The sequence below is a fragment of the Loxodonta africana genome, chromosome 24 (assembly GCF_030014295.1).
Source record: "Loxodonta africana isolate mLoxAfr1 chromosome 24, mLoxAfr1.hap2, whole genome shotgun sequence".
Lineage (NCBI taxonomy): Eukaryota > Metazoa > Chordata > Mammalia > Proboscidea > Elephantidae > Loxodonta > Loxodonta africana.
This window is the reverse complement of record NC_087365.1, coordinates 48,406,690-48,424,750: the sequence shown is the minus strand read 5'-3', so window position 1 is coordinate 48,424,750 and position 18,061 is coordinate 48,406,690. Positions and strand designations below refer to the sequence as shown.

General features: G+C 47.5%; 1 protein-coding gene across 1 annotated transcript in view; it reads left to right on the top strand.

Annotated features, from left to right (window-relative positions):
* KCNB1 (potassium voltage-gated channel subfamily B member 1) overlaps positions 1-13,321 on the top strand; it is a 95,859-nt gene extending 82,538 nt beyond the window's left edge. Inside the window, exon 2 of the mRNA XM_003411599.3 lies at positions 10,486-13,321. Coding sequence (XP_003411647.1) covers positions 10,486-12,495 — 2,010 coding nt within the window. The 3' untranslated portion in view covers positions 12,496-13,321. The remainder of the gene's footprint in view (positions 1-10,485) is intronic.
* The last annotated feature ends 4,740 nt before the right edge of the window (positions 13,322-18,061 follow it).

Here is an 18,061-nt window from a genome sequence, read left to right as displayed (position 1 = left end):
CAGTCTAGGGCTGGAATTAGCTTCCGTTTTAGATCCAAGATAGTTGTTTCATCTCTACCCGTCACATCTGCCTCCCAACCAGCAAGAAAGAGGAAAAGGAGAAAAGGTTTATATCATCCCTGCTCACATTTCATTGGCCAGGCCTAGTCATGTGGCCACATCTAATTGCAAGGAGACTGGGGAAATCTAGGTAGCTCTGTGTCCAGCTGAAACCCTATGTCAATGGAAGATGAGGAGAATAGATATTGGGGACATCTAGTGTTCTTTGCCACTAATGGGCCTGAGTGACTTTCGGGAGATCAGAAAGAAGTGTTTGCACAGTGATAGTGATGGGAGGTCATAGTGGCTTGGATCAGGGTGGTGGCTATAGGGGTAGAGAGAATGGAACAGATTCAGAGATATTCGGGAATTAGATTTGATACAACTTGATGATGGACTGGATTTGGGGGCAAAGGGTGGAATGGGTTGTGGCAAGGATGACTCCTGCATTCTTGGCTTGTGCAGTTAGATGCAAATCTTGTATGGAAAGTTCTTCACACACGGTAGTAGGTCACTAGGAGTCCCTGGCTGGTACAAGTGGTTAACACACTAAGCTGTTAACCAAAAGGCTGGAAGTTCAAGTCCACCCTGAAGCACCTCAGAAGAAGGCCTGGAGATCAACTTCTGAAAAATCAGCCACTGAAAACCCTGCGGGGCACAATTCTACTCTCACACTCATAGAGTCACCATGAGTTGGAATTGGCTTCATGGCAACTAGTTTAATGGGTCAGTAGGTAGGCGGTGGAGCCCTGGTGGCGCAATGTTTAAGAGCTCAGCTGCTGACCAAAAGTTTGAATCCACCAGCCGCTCCTTGGAAGCCTTATAGGGCAGTTCTACTCTGTCCTGTAGGGTCACTATGAGCCAGAATCGACTCTATGGCAACAGGTTTTCTTGTTTTTTCGTTTAAGTAAACAGTTGCTATCTTCGATAGTACGCATTGCCTGACCCAAGCCATAGTATTTTCAATCGCCTCATATGCATGTGAAAGCTGGACAATGAATAAGGAAGACCAAAAAAGAAATGACACATTTGAATTGCAGTGTTGGCGAAGAATATTGACTATCCCATGGACTGCCGGAAGAATGAACAGATCTGTCATGGAAGAAGTACAGCTAGAATGCTCCTTAGAAGCAAGGAGGTGAGACTTTTTCTTGCTTGTTTTGGACATGTTATACGGAGAGACCATTTCCTAGAGAAGGACATCATGCTTGGTAGAGGGTCAGCAAAAGAGAGGAAGACCCTCAACAAGATATATTGGCACAGTGGCTGCAACAGTGGGCTTAAATAGCAATGATTGTGAGGATGGCACAGGACCGGGCAATATTTCATTCTGTCGTACATGGAGCCACTATGAGTCGGGGCCCACTCTGTGGCACCTAACAACGATCTTCAGTAGTGCATGGGGTGGACCAGGGGTTGCAAACCCAGCTGCCTACAGAGACCGGACAGATCACCAAAAGGAGTAAAGGGGGCCTGTGAAAACTGGAGAGCCCCTGCGCTGCCTAAAGGGCCAGCTGCCCCAGCCAGTGGGTGCCATCAGGAATGTGGCTCACGTGTAGCTAGAGCATCTGATTCTGCAGAGGAATCTGAAAATCAAAATTTTTTTGTGAAATCTTCCACTTTTGAAATGGGCAACTAAACATTTTTAGTTTATAAATTTACTTATACATTTTATTCATAAATTTAAATAAAGTTTTTTGGCCCATGGCCTCTGGTTTACAATGCCTGGGGTGCCTCAGCAGTGCCCCAGCACCCTGTCTCAATCTTTGTGACCCTGTTGCCCCCTCACGGTGGAAGCCACCACTGCCGGCTCACCCCAAGACCTCTGTCTTCATCCGTTGTCATCCAAGCACAAGATCGCTAGAATCCCCTTTGTACCCAACAGCGCCACCTGCAGGCTCCTCACTGCAATTCCTCACCCACCACCCCACCCCCCAACCCCCGCCAACCAGGGGCCCCACCTTACGGCTAAGGGAGCAGGGCAAAGCCATCAGCCTGCTCCCAATCCCCTTAATCGGATCTGTGCCAGTGACCCTTCTAATTAAAACTCCCCGGCTGTAATCGCCCCTTAAAGCTGCGGAAGCGGAAGCGCCATAAAAGGAGTGAAGGGTTTGATGGTCCAGAAGCTACCTCCTCCTATGTCCTTGAAAAAGTTTTGGGGAGACCCACAGACCTGAGTTCAAGTTCTAGCTCTAAATGCTTACAAATTGTGTGACCCTGGAAAAAAAATCATTTCATTTTCTCAGCCTCAATTTCATTCGTTTGTTTGTTCATTTATCAACCAGATAACGGTTTAAGTTAAAAAAAAAAAGGTTACCATTGAGTCGATTCTGACTCATGGCAACCCCATGTGTTGCCGAATAAAAGTGCACTCCACGGGGTTTTCATGGCTGTGACCTTTCGGAAGCAGATTGCCAGACCTTTTTTCCGTGGTGCTGCTGGGGGGGGGTTAAACTGCCAGCCTTTTGGTTAGAAGGGAAGCACTTAACTGTGCCACCCAGGCACTCCAGGGTTTAAATAGGGAGCACTCCAGGGTTTAAATAGGGAGCACCCCAGGGTTTAAATAGGGAGCACTCTGTCTCTGGCAGGGACTGTTTCAGGAGCTCAGGAGACACCACAGTAAACAGAACAGACCCAGCCTGGCCCCGGTGGGCTGACATTCTAGTGCACACAGACAAGAAGACGATCAGTGCTGTGAGGGAAAATACTCAGGGGCTGTAGGAGCCCAGGAGACCCACTCAACCCAGGCTGGAGGTCAGAGAGGGCTCGCTGGAGGAAGTGGTCACTGAACAGTGGCCCTGACCAAACAGCAGGAGTTGACCTGAAGTGGAGAAGAAGGGGTGCTCCAGGTAGAGAAACAGCATAAGCAAGGGTCTGGAGGGGTGAGCAATCGTGGGATGCGCAGTGTGGAAATACAAGGTGGGGAGTGAGGGATGGGGGTGTGAATGTGTGGAGGGAGAAGGAAGGGGTCCTAGAATAAAATTCAAATCTCTTATTCTGGCCCTCCAGACCTTCCTGTCTCTCTGACCTCACTTCTCACTCTCACCGTGCTCACTCTGCCCCAGCTACACTGAGCTCCCTTCCCCAGCTACACTGAGCTCCCTTCCGTGGTTTGAATACGCCCAGCTCATTCCCACCTCAGGGCCTTTGCACACACTGGCTATCTGCTGTGGTATCTGCCTGGAACACTCATTCTCAAGTCTCAGCTCCCAGGGCACCACCTGAGAGATGCCTGCCCTGACCCCTCAGCTTCAAACACCCCCAGTTCTACTCTACCAATCCTCCTGGCTTTTTTTTTTTTTCCTTCAAAACATATAGAACATAACACTGTGTGACATCATCTTGTTCATTATTGGTTCATGTTTTTGGGGGGTTGTTTTTGTTCTGGTCTGCCTCTCCCCACCAGCTCCTTGAAGTCTGGGAAATTCTCTCTCTTATTTTTTCTGCATCCTCAGTAACTAGCAGAGCACGGAGTAGGTGCTCAGTAAACATAAGTCAGCTGAAAGCAAAGGAGTTCAGAACTTCACGTGAGAGCATAGGGGAGCATTGCAGGGTTTCCAGCAGGGCTGTGGCTGGCTCAGATTTCTGTTTTCTCCCTGCGGCCCCCTAGTTCAGCTGTGAGGATTAAATGCAATAGAACCCTTTATGGAAAGAATTTGTATATAACTTTATCGAGGCTTATTTTTATATATCATATAATTCACTCATTTCAAGTGTACGAGTCCATGATTTTTTTTTTTTAGAAAATTTACCAAGTTGTGCAACCATCAGATAAAAATTGCTTTTAGAATATTTTCATCATCCCAAAAAAACCCTTGATAGCATTAACTCATAATCCCCATACCCGTACCCACCCCACCGACCACTAATCTGCTTTCTGTCCCTGTGGATTTGCCTACCCTGGACATGTCACATAAACAGAGTCATACAATACCTGGTCTTTTGTATCTGGCTTCTTTCACTTAGACCGTCCGTGAGTTTCATTTCTGTCGTAGCATGTATCAGTACTTCACTCCTTTTTGTGGCCGAATAATATTCTTTTGTATGAATATACATTTTGTTTATCCATTTATCAGTCGATGGCCATTCGGGCTGTTTCCACTTTTGGCTGTTTTGTATAATGCTTCTATAAACACACGTGTTGCCAGGTAAAAACCCCAGGTTTTGCTCAGTGTGACTTGGTACAGCCAATAAACAAGAGGCCGAGGTGGGAGATCAGAAAGACACCTTTATGTCATCGCACAAGGAAAGGAGCAATCGGGGCTGCTGCCTCCAAGACGGCTCACAGGCAGCTTGGGGAGGTGGACTTTTACCGCGAGCAGACAAGGAAATGCAAATACATCGTGAATATTCAGGATTGACCTTCAGGCAGATGCTCAGAACTTGGGGATGACTATGCATTTTCTCTAGGCAAGGGTTCCATTCTCCAGATGAAGGGAAGGGTGGATTTTCCTTCACTAGCGTGTGAAGTCTCTACCTAGAGGCTGGTGGAGGCCATCTGTGGCCCATTCTGTGGTTATCTCGTCAAGGACAATTTTAGAAGAATGTGCGGCCAATTCTGCTCAGTGTCGGAAGATAAGCCAGAGCCGGTGTCTTCAGAAGGGTTGGGCTCTGAGGCTGCCTGCCGCACAGATGTGGTGGCTCAGCGGTAGAATTCTCACCTTCCATACAGAAGACCTGGGTGTGAGTCCCAGCCAGCGCACCTCGTGCACAGCCATCCCTCACCTATCAGCGGAGGCTCACGTGTGCACTGCTACGACGCTGAGCAGGTTTCGGCAGAGCTTCCAGACTGAGACAGTCTAGGAAGAAAGGTCCTGATGATCTGCTTCCGAAAATCAGCCAGTGAAAACCCGATGGATCACAACGGTCCAATCCGTAACCAATCATGGGGGGATGGCACAGGGCCGGGTGGCATTTCATTCCATCGTGCGTGGAGTCGCCGTGAGTCGGGGGCCGACTCGATGGCAGCTGACAGTAACAAAACAACAAAACACGGGGTGCAACTCTCAGCTTGCCAGACTTGACCCCAATGGGCTGTGTGGCCATGGACGAACCCCTCTCTGCTTGGCTCCAGCCTCCCCATCTTTCACAGAGGAGCTTGGGCCCTTTTCTACTTGGATGTTCTCTGCATTATGCACATTCCTGGAAGAAAAAGGGAGTGTGAGGAGGGAATGATAAACAGCCCGTGTTTATTGCTAGCACAGAAGGTAGACATCCTTGTGATCAACCATCACAGCCGAAAATTAGAGGATAAGGAGGCCCTGGCTCCCAGGACCCCCAAATCCACCCAGGGGACCCCCACATGCTGGTCTGTTCTTCCAGAAGACCAAAGCTCCTTCCACCATTGGGTGCAGACAAGTGGGCTTAGGATCCAAAGCCTCCTCGCAGGGAAGGAGTTTGGGGTCAGCCTCCAAGTCTCAGTCCTGGCTCCTGCCCCTGCTCCCCAGGTTCCTGGAGTCCTTCCCAAATCTGATTGGGCACAGATCCCAGGACAACAAGGCTGGAAATACAGAGGTCCTGTCCAGGGTTGGAGCCAAGGCCCAGAGAACTCCTTGGTGGTGGTGGTCCCCACCCCTGGGACTCACCCCAGAGACCAGATCACCTCTGCTCATTTGAGTTTGAGAACTGTTTAGAGGATGCCTGCCTCATTAGCTAGGCACTGGGGCCACAGACCCAGTCCTGTCCCTTCAGAACCAGCTATTCCAGGGGCTGGTGTGGAGGTGGCAACAAAGTCCCTGAATAATCACTTAATAGCATAATATATGTTAAGTGGCTGTCACGTGGTAAGTGCTTGATTCCTTTCATCCTCACTTTAGAAATGAGGAAACTGGGGCTCAGAGAGAGGAAGTGACTTATCCAAGGCAGCAGGATTGGAACCCAAGTCCACAACCAATGTGTAAAGGAGTGTGAGACTGTGGAGTAATAAAGGCAATAACGGCTGAGAGTTACTGTGCCACACTGTACGTATTGAAATTGTTGAATTGGTGTATGTCCTGCTGTGTATATTCTCAACAGCAAAAACAAATTATAAAAAGGAGAAAAAAGAGTTATCATGCCACACACTGATTTAATGGCTTAGGAACTCATTAAATCTCATTGCAGTGCTGTGAGGGAGCTGCCATTATGATCCATCTTACAGATGTGAAAACTGAGGCACAGAGGGTTTAACTCATGTTCTCAAATTCCCCAGCCAGGAAGTGTGGCCCTGACTCTGAGGGCTTCAGAGACTGTGGAAGCGGAAAACCCTTATGGGCGGGGCCAGGAGGGGTGCGGGGGCAGCGAGAGCCCCTCACCCTGCATTACCCCACAAGCTATTTGGAGCATGCGCACTCAGGAATGGAGCCTTGGGGCAGGTCGACCCTCCCAGCCCAACTCCGAGCAGTAGGTGGCCCCCAGAGTCCATCGAGGCCTCTGCCCTCTTCCTCTTGTCTTCTTTCCAAGGCATCCTCAGGCTGGGGTGGGGGACAACTCAGGTACAAAGGGGGTGCCCCCCCTTAGAATAACAAGCCCCGGGGACAGTAGCTGGGTGCATAATTCATGCGTCTGTCAGCAACATTGCAATTAGGTGAGCCCTCTCCGGAGCTGACTGGGGGTTGGAAACTAGAGCAGGCTTCCCCTGCCAGCCTCTGGGGGAAACGGGACCTCCCAGCTCTTAAAGAAACAGGCTTCCCGGAATTCGCTCCTTTTCCCACAGGCGCCCTGAGGGCCGGGAGTCTGGACTGGGGTGGCGCCACCTTGCTGGCTGCCCTGTGTGCTCAAACTGACTTTGGGCTTAGGCCCCCTACCCCCCCGCCCCGCTAGTCACTGCACACGCATATTTCCCCTCACCAGACTGCTTATGAGAAAATAACTGTCGGCATATCCCAGGGGTCTCAACCTTGGCAGTATTGACATTGTGCTTCCAGATGTTGTGGGGCTGTCCTCTGCATTGCAGGGTGTTTAACAGCATCCCTGGCCTCCACCTGCCTAGTAGTGTTCTCAGGTTGTGACAACCAAAAATGTCTCCAGACATTGCCAAATATCCCCAAGAGAGCAAAATCATTCCCAGTTGAAAACCACTGGCATATCTCCATTTTACAAATAAGGAAACTGAGGCAGGGGGAGGTTCGATGCCTAAGGTAACCCAGCCAATAAATGGCAGACCTGGGATTCCAACCCCAGGAGTCCAACTCTAGAACCCACACTCCTAACTGTGATGCAGAAGTTTCCGAAGTGTGCCACCCAAAATGTTTTATTCCAATAATCATGTATATCAAAAAAAAAAAAAAAAAAAAACCCACTGCCTTCAAGTTGATTCTGACTCATAGCAACCCTATAGGACAGAGTAGGACTGCCCCATTGAGTTTCCAAGGAGCACCTGGTGGATTTGAACTGCCGACCTCTTGGTTAGCAGCCATAGAACTTAACCACTATGCCACCAGGGTTTCCATTGTGTGTGTGTGTGTGTGTGTGTTGTTGTTGTTGTTGTTAGGTGCCATCAAGTCAGTTCCTACTCATAGCGACCCTATGAACAACAGAAGGAAACACTGCCCAGTCCTGTGCTGTCCTCCCAATCATTGCTATGTTGAGCCCATTGTTGCAGGCACTGTGTCAGTCCATCTCGTTGAGGGTCTTCCTCTTTTTTGCTGACCCTCTACTTTACCAAGCAGTAGGTTTGGACCCTCCTGGTAATAAGTCCAAAGTACACACCTATGAATATTTAATGCATGTATCTCTAGCATGCAATGTCAGCAGTTTTACAAATATTATTTATTAGGATAAGGCTCAAATAAAACAAAGAAGATGAGGTTTTTCTTTTTTTCTTTCTTTTAATTAAGGAAAGAGCCATACAAGTAGCAGAATACATACAGTATATTGTCAAAACCGAGCAAAACAAAGCAATGATTTGCTTATAGATGCATACATTCGCATTAAAAACTATGGAGAAAAGCGTAACCTGGTGATGTAATCGATGTCACTCAATCATACGCAGGAAAAATTTTAAGTTGGCAAATGTGTTATATATATTTTTGCAATAATAAAAAGAATGCAGAAAAGAAAAGAAATGAGAGACAGTTCTGCATAGTGATTATCTCTGCGGTGGGGAAGGACACACAGAAAGTGTCCACGTTAACTGCTGCAGGTTCTGTTTCTTAACCGGGGTGGCGGGTTCACCAATGTTTGGTTGATGATGTTTCATAAATGATAACAGAAATTATTTATACCTTCGTATGCATCAAAGAATCCATTGTAAAAAGTGATCACGGAGTTTTCGTTTTCAGTGCATACAAATCGAGAAACTAGAACTCAAAAGCTGTTTTTTAAAAAATGCCGGATATATCAGATGGGACTAAGCAAAAAAAAAGCCAAAAGTTGGCAAAGGACGACTGAGCTGGGGAAACACTACAAGTGCAAGGAACGGCCTCTTCCCATCTTGCCAGCTGACCCCTGAGCTCTGCAGTGCTCCCTGTGGCATCCTCAGTGCCTCACACATCATGGACGGTCAATAAGTATTTGCCAGATTGAAAACTGAATGAGGGTCCTGGCCCTTGCACTTGTAGCTCTGTGAACTTGCAACAGCCAGCAAACACTTTGGAAGCACTTGCTGGCCGTTGTGTCTTGGGCTGGTGCTGGGGGTGCAGAGAGAAATCAGAATTGATCCCTGTCCCCCGAAAGGTCTGGGCAGAGACAAGCACATTCCCCAAAACAGTCAAAAACCAGTCTGTAATGAGATGTGTGTGATGAGAGAGCCCGGAGGATGGAGTGCCCCCTGTACCTGGGGAAAGCAGGAAAGATTTTGGAGGGGAGGGGCAGTGTGGGCTGGCTTTTGAAAAATGGGTTGGAGTTCACCAGACACAGAGCAAGAGGCACAGGAATGGGGAATGCCTGGTGCGATTGGGAATTGACCGACACTTGTGTGCGCCTGGAAAAACAGAAAGTTTGGCAACTGGTGGCAGGAGAGGCCAGAGAGAAGGTTCGGAGTCAAACACAGAGGGACTTCATAAACATGTGTTCTGACTGGGGAACCCTTGCGACAGGGGATGGAAACCTCTCTTACGTGCCCAAGCAGCAGTGGGGTTTACTTAAAGAATACAACAACAGACAGTTTCAGGACCAGGGCAGAAAACAGACCAGCTGGGTGATTTGGGCTGGCTGACTGGGTGGTCTGGGCCGAAATATCCCACCGCTCTCCCCATCCCCAGGATGATAAAAACCAGTTGCAGTCGAGTGACTTCAACTCACAGTGACCTTATGTGTGTCAGAGTAGAACTGTGCTCCATAGAGTTTTCAATGGCTGGTTTTTTGGAAGTAAACGGCCAGGACTTTCTTCCAAGGTACCTCTGGGTGGACTTGAACCTCCAAGCTTTCAGTTAGCAGATGAGTATGTTAACTGTTTGCACCACTCACTGATGCATAGACATGTTTAGGGGTTTAGATTTTGTCCTGAGGAGTCCTGGAAAGTTATTCAAACCACAGGGTAATGATGTGATTAGGTTTGTCATTTTGAAAAAGACCCCCAGAGCAATTGATTACGTCTGCTTACATTTCGCACAGTCTGCAGACTGACCTAAAGTTCATTAATTTCAACAAACATCTACTGAGCCCCCTTGTGGCTCCAGAATATTCAAAGGTAGATAAACAGTGGTCCTTAGCTTCAAAAGTTTCATAGTCCTAGTTTAGAGTTAATAGCGTGGGTATATGATGTTTATGTCTCTAGAAATTACCTGAAAAATCTTGACAACGTTTTTCTAGCAAGAGGGTCCTTAGCGTTCATCTGGTTTCTAACACAGCCTTTACGAGCTCATGCTCTGGAGTCAGACATACCTGAGTTAAAACCCTGGCACCGCCACTTAACTGTCTGTGGAAGCCTAGGCTTCCTCATCTGTTAAATGAAAATAATAATCCTCAGTGCAGTTGTTCAATAAAGTAAAGCATGGAAAGTGTTAAGCACAGTGCCTGACGCACAATGAATGCTCAATAAATAGTAGCTATTGTTATTATCATTAGTATCATCGTTGTCAAAGCAAACCCCACCCCAAAATAGTTAAAACTACTCCTCAAGATCAGGAGTCAGCAGGTCATGTCCAGCCCCCTGCCTGTTTTTGTAAATAAAGTTTTATTGGAACACAGCTACCCCCATTTGTTTATGTATTATCTAAGGCTGCATTCACAACTGCAGAGTAGAGTAGCTGCAACAGAAATTGCATAGCCCTTTGCAGAAAAACTTTGCCGACCCCTGGTCTAGATGATCACCTTTAAATCTTTTCAAATCTCTGGGCCTCTGCATCCACAGCTGCATAATAAATGGATTTGAATAAATTATCTTTTTAGCCCATTCAATCACCAACTGACTAGTGAGATGTGAAAACACTCTGGAAAATTGAGGGGTGTCATGCAGACCTGGGTTATTACAATGATCATCCCCTTGGTGGTTGATAACTAAATCCCACTCTTTTCTCCTCACAGATCCTGGCCATAATTTCCATCATGTTCATCGTCCTCTCCACCATTGCCCTGTCGCTGAACACGCTCCCTGAGCTGCAGAGCCTTGATGAGTTCGGCCAGACCACAGACAACCCCCAGCTGGCTCACGTGGAGGCTGTATGCATCGCGTGGTTCACCATGGAGTATCTGCTGCGTTTCCTCTCCTCACCCAAGAAGTGGAAGTTCTTCAAGGGCCCACTCAACGCCATTGACTTGTTGGCGATCCTGCCGTATTACGTCACCATCTTCCTCACAGAATCCAACAAAAGCGTACTGCAGTTCCAGAACGTCCGCCGCGTGGTCCAGATCTTCCGCATCATGCGAATTCTCCGCATCCTCAAGCTTGCACGCCACTCCACTGGCTTGCAGTCCTTGGGTTTCACCCTGCGAAGGAGCTACAATGAGCTGGGCTTACTCATCCTCTTCCTCGCCATGGGCATCATGATCTTCTCCAGCCTTGTCTTTTTTGCTGAGAAGGATGAGGATGACACCAAATTCAAAAGCATCCCGGCCTCTTTCTGGTGGGCCACCATCACCATGACAACGGTTGGGTATGGAGACATCTACCCCAAAACTCTCCTAGGGAAAATTGTAGGAGGGCTCTGTTGCATTGCAGGGGTCCTGGTGATTGCTCTCCCCATTCCCATCATTGTCAATAACTTCTCTGAGTTCTACAAGGAGCAAAAGAGGCAGGAAAAAGCAATCAAGCGGAGAGAGGCCCTGGAGAGAGCCAAGAGAAATGGCAGCATCGTATCCATGAACATGAAGGATGCTTTCGCTCGGAGCATTGAGATGATGGACATCGTGGTTGAGAAAAATGGGGAGAATACAAGTAAGAAGGACAAAGTTCAAGATAACCACCTGTCTCCCAGCAAATGGAAGTGGACAAAGAGGACACTGTCTGAAACCAGCTCAAGTAAGTCCTTAGAAACCAAGGAGCAGGGATCCCCTGAGAAGGCCAGATCATCTTCTAGTCCACAGCACCTAAATGTCCAGCAGTTGGAAGATATGTACAATAAGATGGCCAAAACCCAATCTCAACCCATCCTCAGTACTAAGGAATCAGCAACACAGAGCAAACCAAAGGAAGAACTTGAAATGGAGAGCATCCCCAGTCCCATAGCCCCTCTGCCCACTCGTACAGAAGGGGTCATCGACATGCGAAGCATGTCAAGCATTGATAGCTTCATTAGTTGTGCCACGGACTTCCCTGAAGCCACCAGGTTCTCCCACAGCCCTTTGGCATCGCTACCCAGCAAGACTGGGGGCAGCATGGCCCCAGAGATGGGCTGGCGGGGAGCTCTGGGTGCCAGTGGAGGTAGGTTGGTGGAGGCCAACCCTACCCTAGATGCCAGCCATCGCTCTAGTTTCTTCATTGAGAGTCCCAAGAGTTCCATGAAGACCAACAACCCCTTGAAGCTCCGAGCACTTAAAGTCAACTTCATGGAGGGTGATCCCAGCCCACTACTCCCTGTTCTGGGGATGTACCATGACCCTCTTAGGAACCGGGGGGGTGCTGCAGCTGCTGTCGCTGGACTGGAGTGTGCCACACTCTTGGACAGGCCTGTGCTGAGCCCAGAGTCCTCCATCTACACCACAGCGAGTGCTAGGACACCCCCGCGATCCCCCGAGAAACACACAGCAATAGCATTCAACTTTGAGGCAGGTATCCACCAGTACATCGATGCGGACACAGATGATGAGGGGCAGCTGCTCTACAGTGTGGACTCCAGCCCCCCCAAGAGCCTCCATGGGAGCACCAGTCCCAAGTTCAGTGTCGGGACAAGATCAGAGAAGAATCACTTTGAAAGCTCCCCCTTACTCACCTCCCCTAAGTTCTTAAGGCAGAACTGTATTTACTCCACGGAAGCATTGACTGGAAAAGGCGCCAGTGGTCAGGAAAAGTGCAAACTAGAGAACCACATCTCCCCCGATGTTCGCGTGTTGCCGGGAGGAGGGGTCCATGGAAGCACACGGGATCAGGGCATCTGAACTAGCTTGCCATGGAGGAGAGACTTGTGGGCGAGGTCCAAAGAGGAGTGTGGTTCAGCTTACCTGCCACAAAGCTTTTCGCATAAACTCTGAAACAGAAAGGCCCTGCAAAACCCCAGAGAAAAGAGATATTCTAGAGAAGGCTTCCTAAGGCCTAGAGAGCCATGACAGGTCCATCAGGATGAAGTTGGCCAAGCCATAGGAATGGCACCTTCTTGTAACAATTCTACTGCCCTCTTTGGGAGATGACAAGAGCAGAACTCACAGCCACCACTATCATCCTCCTAGATGTAACCGAGAGCCACCTACTCCCTGTCCTTCTTCATGCCTCTCCATCACAGCGTATGAGGGCAACATCTCCATCCCTCCTGGGTTCAGCTGGAGAAGGATGCTGGAAAAAGTGGCTGGAGTTGAAAAAGTGGGTTGACCAATTTGGCATTGGATGCTGCCCAGCCACCTCTGTGAATACCTGTTCGTCACCTTCTGGATAGATTCCACTGTTAGAAGGCTACAGGGAACACTTGTGTCATGGGGAAATCTCTGCGCCATAAGCCACAATCCCAGCACAAAACCCTCCCTCAAATGTCTTCATTGACTTCCGTGTTCTGTAGTACCCGAGATTTTATTTTGAGATATCATCAGGGTGAGTTGCACCACTTGTACTCAATTCTAATTGCCCCTTGGCAGTCTGGGAGGGCTTCGGAAGGCTGGCACTCAGCCAGCAGTATGAACTCTGAGCATTGCTTGAACATTGAAGGAGGAAAATACTTTCTGTACATTGCTAGTATAGACTCAAAAGATATGCAAGTGTCAAATATGCAAAAGAAATAGCTTATTCAAAGAGACTATGTTACTGAAGAACAGCGTAAAAATCTGTTTTTTTATTTTTTAGCTGCAAAGATGAAAGGAGAAAACAAACAAAAAAAAACCACCCCCAATCGAAATGCCCAGTTCAGACTTTTGAATACTTCCTGCTGCTGCAGGGAAAGCACCTACTATAATAGAAATTCTTTTTTTATTTCCTGTGGTATTCGAGCTAAAAAAAAAGTTAAAATAAAAAGCACTTTATGTTTTTCAAAACTAGGTTCTACCAGGGACAGTGTCAACATCTTGCACTTTAAAACAAGCATTATTTTCCCGTGAGCCACTTGTTGGGACTGTAGTTGGGTTATTGCTACATGCCTGTTCCCCGGCCACGGTGGTTGACATTGTACTGTGGTATCGCTGTCTGCCGTGTCAAAGTCTGTGGGCTCCTATCCTGCCTCCCTGAAGCTCCCCCTTCGCCCATGGGTCAGAAAGGGTTCTTGGCTCTTGGGTGGGGCCTCTCGTAAAGTCACATGTACAGGAGATATGTACATCTCAGAAGAACGCAGTAGATGGTTGGGCATTGAGCGTCTCACTCTGTTCTCTTTCTTGTCAACCAGCCATTGATGTGTTTTCAGTGTCACTGTACAAAAAGCTCAGCTCTCCTCACTGCGGCCACCAGTGCAGCCAGTACAGACAAAAGCAATAAGTATTTGTGTGCATCGTGAATGATTCTGGCGTTTTTCTTGGTGTTGGTCTTCCTGTCCTAGTATGATGACCTAGTGTTGACCTACTGATTCTAGTCTAGTAGCACGGTGTTGTTGGCCATTCCTCAGTACAGTGACCTTATGTTGAGCCACTGGTTAGTACAGTACCACGGTGTTGGCTCATCTGTCAGTAAAGACGACATGTTATTGGTCTGCCTGTCTTTAGTATGATGGAGTGATGTTGTTCTCTGAATACAATGTTGATGGATAATGCCCCAAGTAAAATATCATAGTGCAGGTCTGCCTGTCCTCAATATGGTGACAGGCACATGTCTGTCTGATGAAACAAAGACATGGTGTTGGTTCACCTGCTCTACATACAATATGTCCTTGATCTGCATATTGGTACAATGGCTTGATCCACCTGCTGGTACACAGATATCACTGCTCTGTTCTGCCTAGCCTCAGCACCATGGCACAAGTTTGGTCCACCTGTCTCAAGTACAAAGACATACGCTCATTCCACCACCCTTAATATGCATCTTTTCTGCTGTGTACGGACCCGGTTGACACAGCTTCTCAGCATCTCTCTGGGGACTGCCAACCCCTCCAAGAGGCTACAGGTCCTGTTCTTTGCTGTGTTCGCAAGGAAAACGAGTACTCAACTTTTCCAAGGTGTCTTCCAAGTACTCTCACAGCAAATGCAAAGGGACTCGAGGGGCAGGGAGAGTGAGAGAGGAGGCAGCGACACTTCCTGGGCGCTTTGCTGAGCACAAGGGGCCCTGGGGCCCACTGAGGAATGACCGCGGAACAGTGCTCCGCCGGCCATCTTTCGCGTCTCCTCTTTGTTTGCCTCACCATTTATGTCCACCATCAGCACAAATGTGAAAATTCAGGGAAAACAAACAAATGCTTTTTGATAAAAGTAAATAGTTGTGATTTCCGACTCAGATATTTTTAGAGCTGATGCTATCTGTAAAAATTAATAATAATAGTAATATAGTCTATTTTACATATCAGGAAAGTGAACATGTTTAAATATAGCCATATACAGCGAGAAGGAACTTAACCACCCCTTCTTCAAATCGAGGCGTTTCATTTGTTGCTTGAAGCAGATAAGAAGTGTACAGATTGGAAATGATTTCTTTCTGTCTTCTTTTTCTTTTTTAACTGATAACCAACTGGTGCAACTCTCCTTGTAACCAAAGGCCCTTTCTGCCTTGTGTGGTCGCGTAGGACCTGGCCATTCCTTCCTCGTGTACTTTGTCTGACCCTAAAGTAGCATTTTATTGAGTCACTTTTGAAGGACGAATTCAGAAGTACCATTAAGAACCTACCTTTTCAGGCTGAATAGCCAGAGTCCTATAGAGTTCTTATAGAAACAGAATAATTGAAACTCAGCATATACTATGCTTTGGAAGCATTTTGGTTTTGTTGTTGTTTTCTTTCTTTTTTTTTTTTTTTCTTACTCGTGTGTGCATGTTTTGTGGGAATGTAGCTTTTACCCTGTGCCCGATTCAAAATAGAATACTTTAAGTCTTCGCAGCAACCACCCTCATCCGCCAAAAAGGAACAAATTCGGGTTTGTAATCTGCGTGCATCTCACCTGTGCATGTGTGCGTGTATGTACACACACTGGGGAATCTTCCTAACAGTCTCCACTGAGAAGCTAAATTTGACAACCAGGACAGGTCTTAATAGAGAAGAGGAACGCAATGGATTGGAGGCAAACAACTGCTTTTGCTTGGTGGTCCATTTTCCACCCATGCTTGAACCAACGAACACAGAAAAAAAATAAGTCAACCCAAAGAAATGAAACTAGGTGGACAGATGCCTGGTCCCTTTGGCGAATTCAATGAAATTCATCAAGAACCTAGCCTAACTTCAGTTCCAAATCCCACCAGTATCAGAAAGGGCTAGGGACCAGGTAGCTATGTGTCCGACCCACAAGGCCAAGTCTGTGACCAGCAGAGAGAGGTGGGCACATTTTGCAAGAGACAGTTTATTCACCTTTTTATCTTTGGTGTAAAGGAAAACAACAGGACTTTGGTGCAGTAGATTTCTCAGTGCCTTCTTTAGGAATTTTATCTTAAGCACATTTAATGGGAAAAGAAACAAGAGAGAAAAAAGAGGCGACAACCTTTGTTCCCGGGATGCCCCTTTCTCCAAAAGGATTGGGGGTCAAGAAGAAAGAAGAAGAGTAAGAAAGGGAAACAGCAAAATCCTGTGAGGCCATTTCCTTTCAACCCACCCAGCTTGTCCCTGCGAATTGCTGGTGATCCGGACTTTTCCAGACTGATTCCCACCTTCTTCTCCACCATGTCTTCTTGGTAACTGTAGCCTCGTCTCTGCCCTTTCTCCTACTAAGATCCACAAACACAACAGTATTCTCTTCTGTACAACTGTGATGTATTGTTGATATTTGTAACTATTGTATATTTCTGTCTTGCTCCAGTCATGGCTGGAGTGTCTAGTTCATGAATAAGGGGAAATTTAAAATTCATTCCCAACAAGGGTCACTAAAGGTAGTCTCCAGCTCTAGTTCTCTCCTTTACTTATTTCATTGCCAACAAGTCTAAGTGTCTCACCACAAGTCAAGTAACTTTGGATCAGATGAGAGTGTGGCAGAAAATCTCTAGAACAAGCTTCTTTGAAGGACTTTTCTGGTGGCTGCAAAATTAGCAGGAGAGGAACAGGGCCCCCTGCATCCCCCAGCAGGACAGCAGAAAGCCTCCAGCCCTGAGCTGGTTTCCTCGCCTACCACTGCTACCGCGACAGCATCCAAATACTCTCATGTCACTGAATCAGGGCGACCCTAAACCGGCCCTGGCTACACCCAGAAATAGGAATTACCTCTGCATTTTCGGTTGCCATTTTTCTGGCTCTAGAAGTATGATGCGCAGCTATGTCCCAGGACTTCCACGCATCTCAGAGTAGTCTATTTTTCTGTTCAGATAAATATAAATATATATATATATGTATTTTTAGCGAATTTATAATACGGCAATGGAGTCTAATTTCTTTTGTAATACAGAATAATATCTTAGGCATTTTATTGTTGGTCATTAGTGTAGCTGCTTTTTTCTGGTCTGCTTCATTTCTTCCCATCGCCCCTTGGGCTGTTTTTTCTTTTCTTGCTTTTGATTCTGATTTCCTGGGGTGGGGAAAGACTTTGGGGGCTGACTTCCTCATGCAGACATTAGCCGACACCAGGCCTGGAGTCCGTCTAACGCTGTGACTTTCCCATTCGGTCTGTGCGTTTCTCCTATGTGTTGTTCTTAAGAATCCAGGGCATGCATGCAGGAGTGAGCTCAGGGAGACAAGGGTACAGACGGCCCTAGAATCAGGCTGGGATGTGGGCTGGTTTTGCTCATAGCCCCCCCTTCTCCTGGGGCCTGAAGGGACTAAGCCTTCTCATCCCCGGAGATCTTGGAACTGAAAAATCTCATGCAAGCAAACTTCCCACTAGCGTTTCTGAGATCCAGATCCCACCTTAAACGTCCCTTTCGCCTGGCCTGTCCCCATGTCCAGCACCCCACTCTCCCATAACATCAGTTGGACCTGAAGGCCAGAGCATTTTCAGGTTCTTGAGAAACTTGGAAGAACATACTGGGCTTTGGATCTTATCAACTTTTTTGTCAGCTCTGTATTTCAATCCCTTTCTGACAGCTTCACCAAAAACCAGTGGCCACACACCCTTGGAGCCAAACTCTGCAAGGACGTGTCCCCAGAATCTGCTATGTCATCTCCCTTTCCAGCCACCTGGCTCCGTAGAGCAAGAAATTTGTGGCAAGGGTGGTGGTATTTTTCCAGCTTCCACCCATCCAGCGCTCAGGGAGTTTCTGGACTGTCCTGATAATTAATTCCAGGAGGTGGGTCCTAGGCTCCGGTGGGCAGAGGACATCTCATGGAGCAGGATCTTTAGTAGGAAATGGTTCTCCATCCATAAGTTCATGGGGGAAGATGAAGAAAGACCAGATCATCTCCAACTCTCATACATTTAGATTTTCACACCCCACCTGGCTCGCTGTCAGCCATGGGTATCTGGCCTCAGC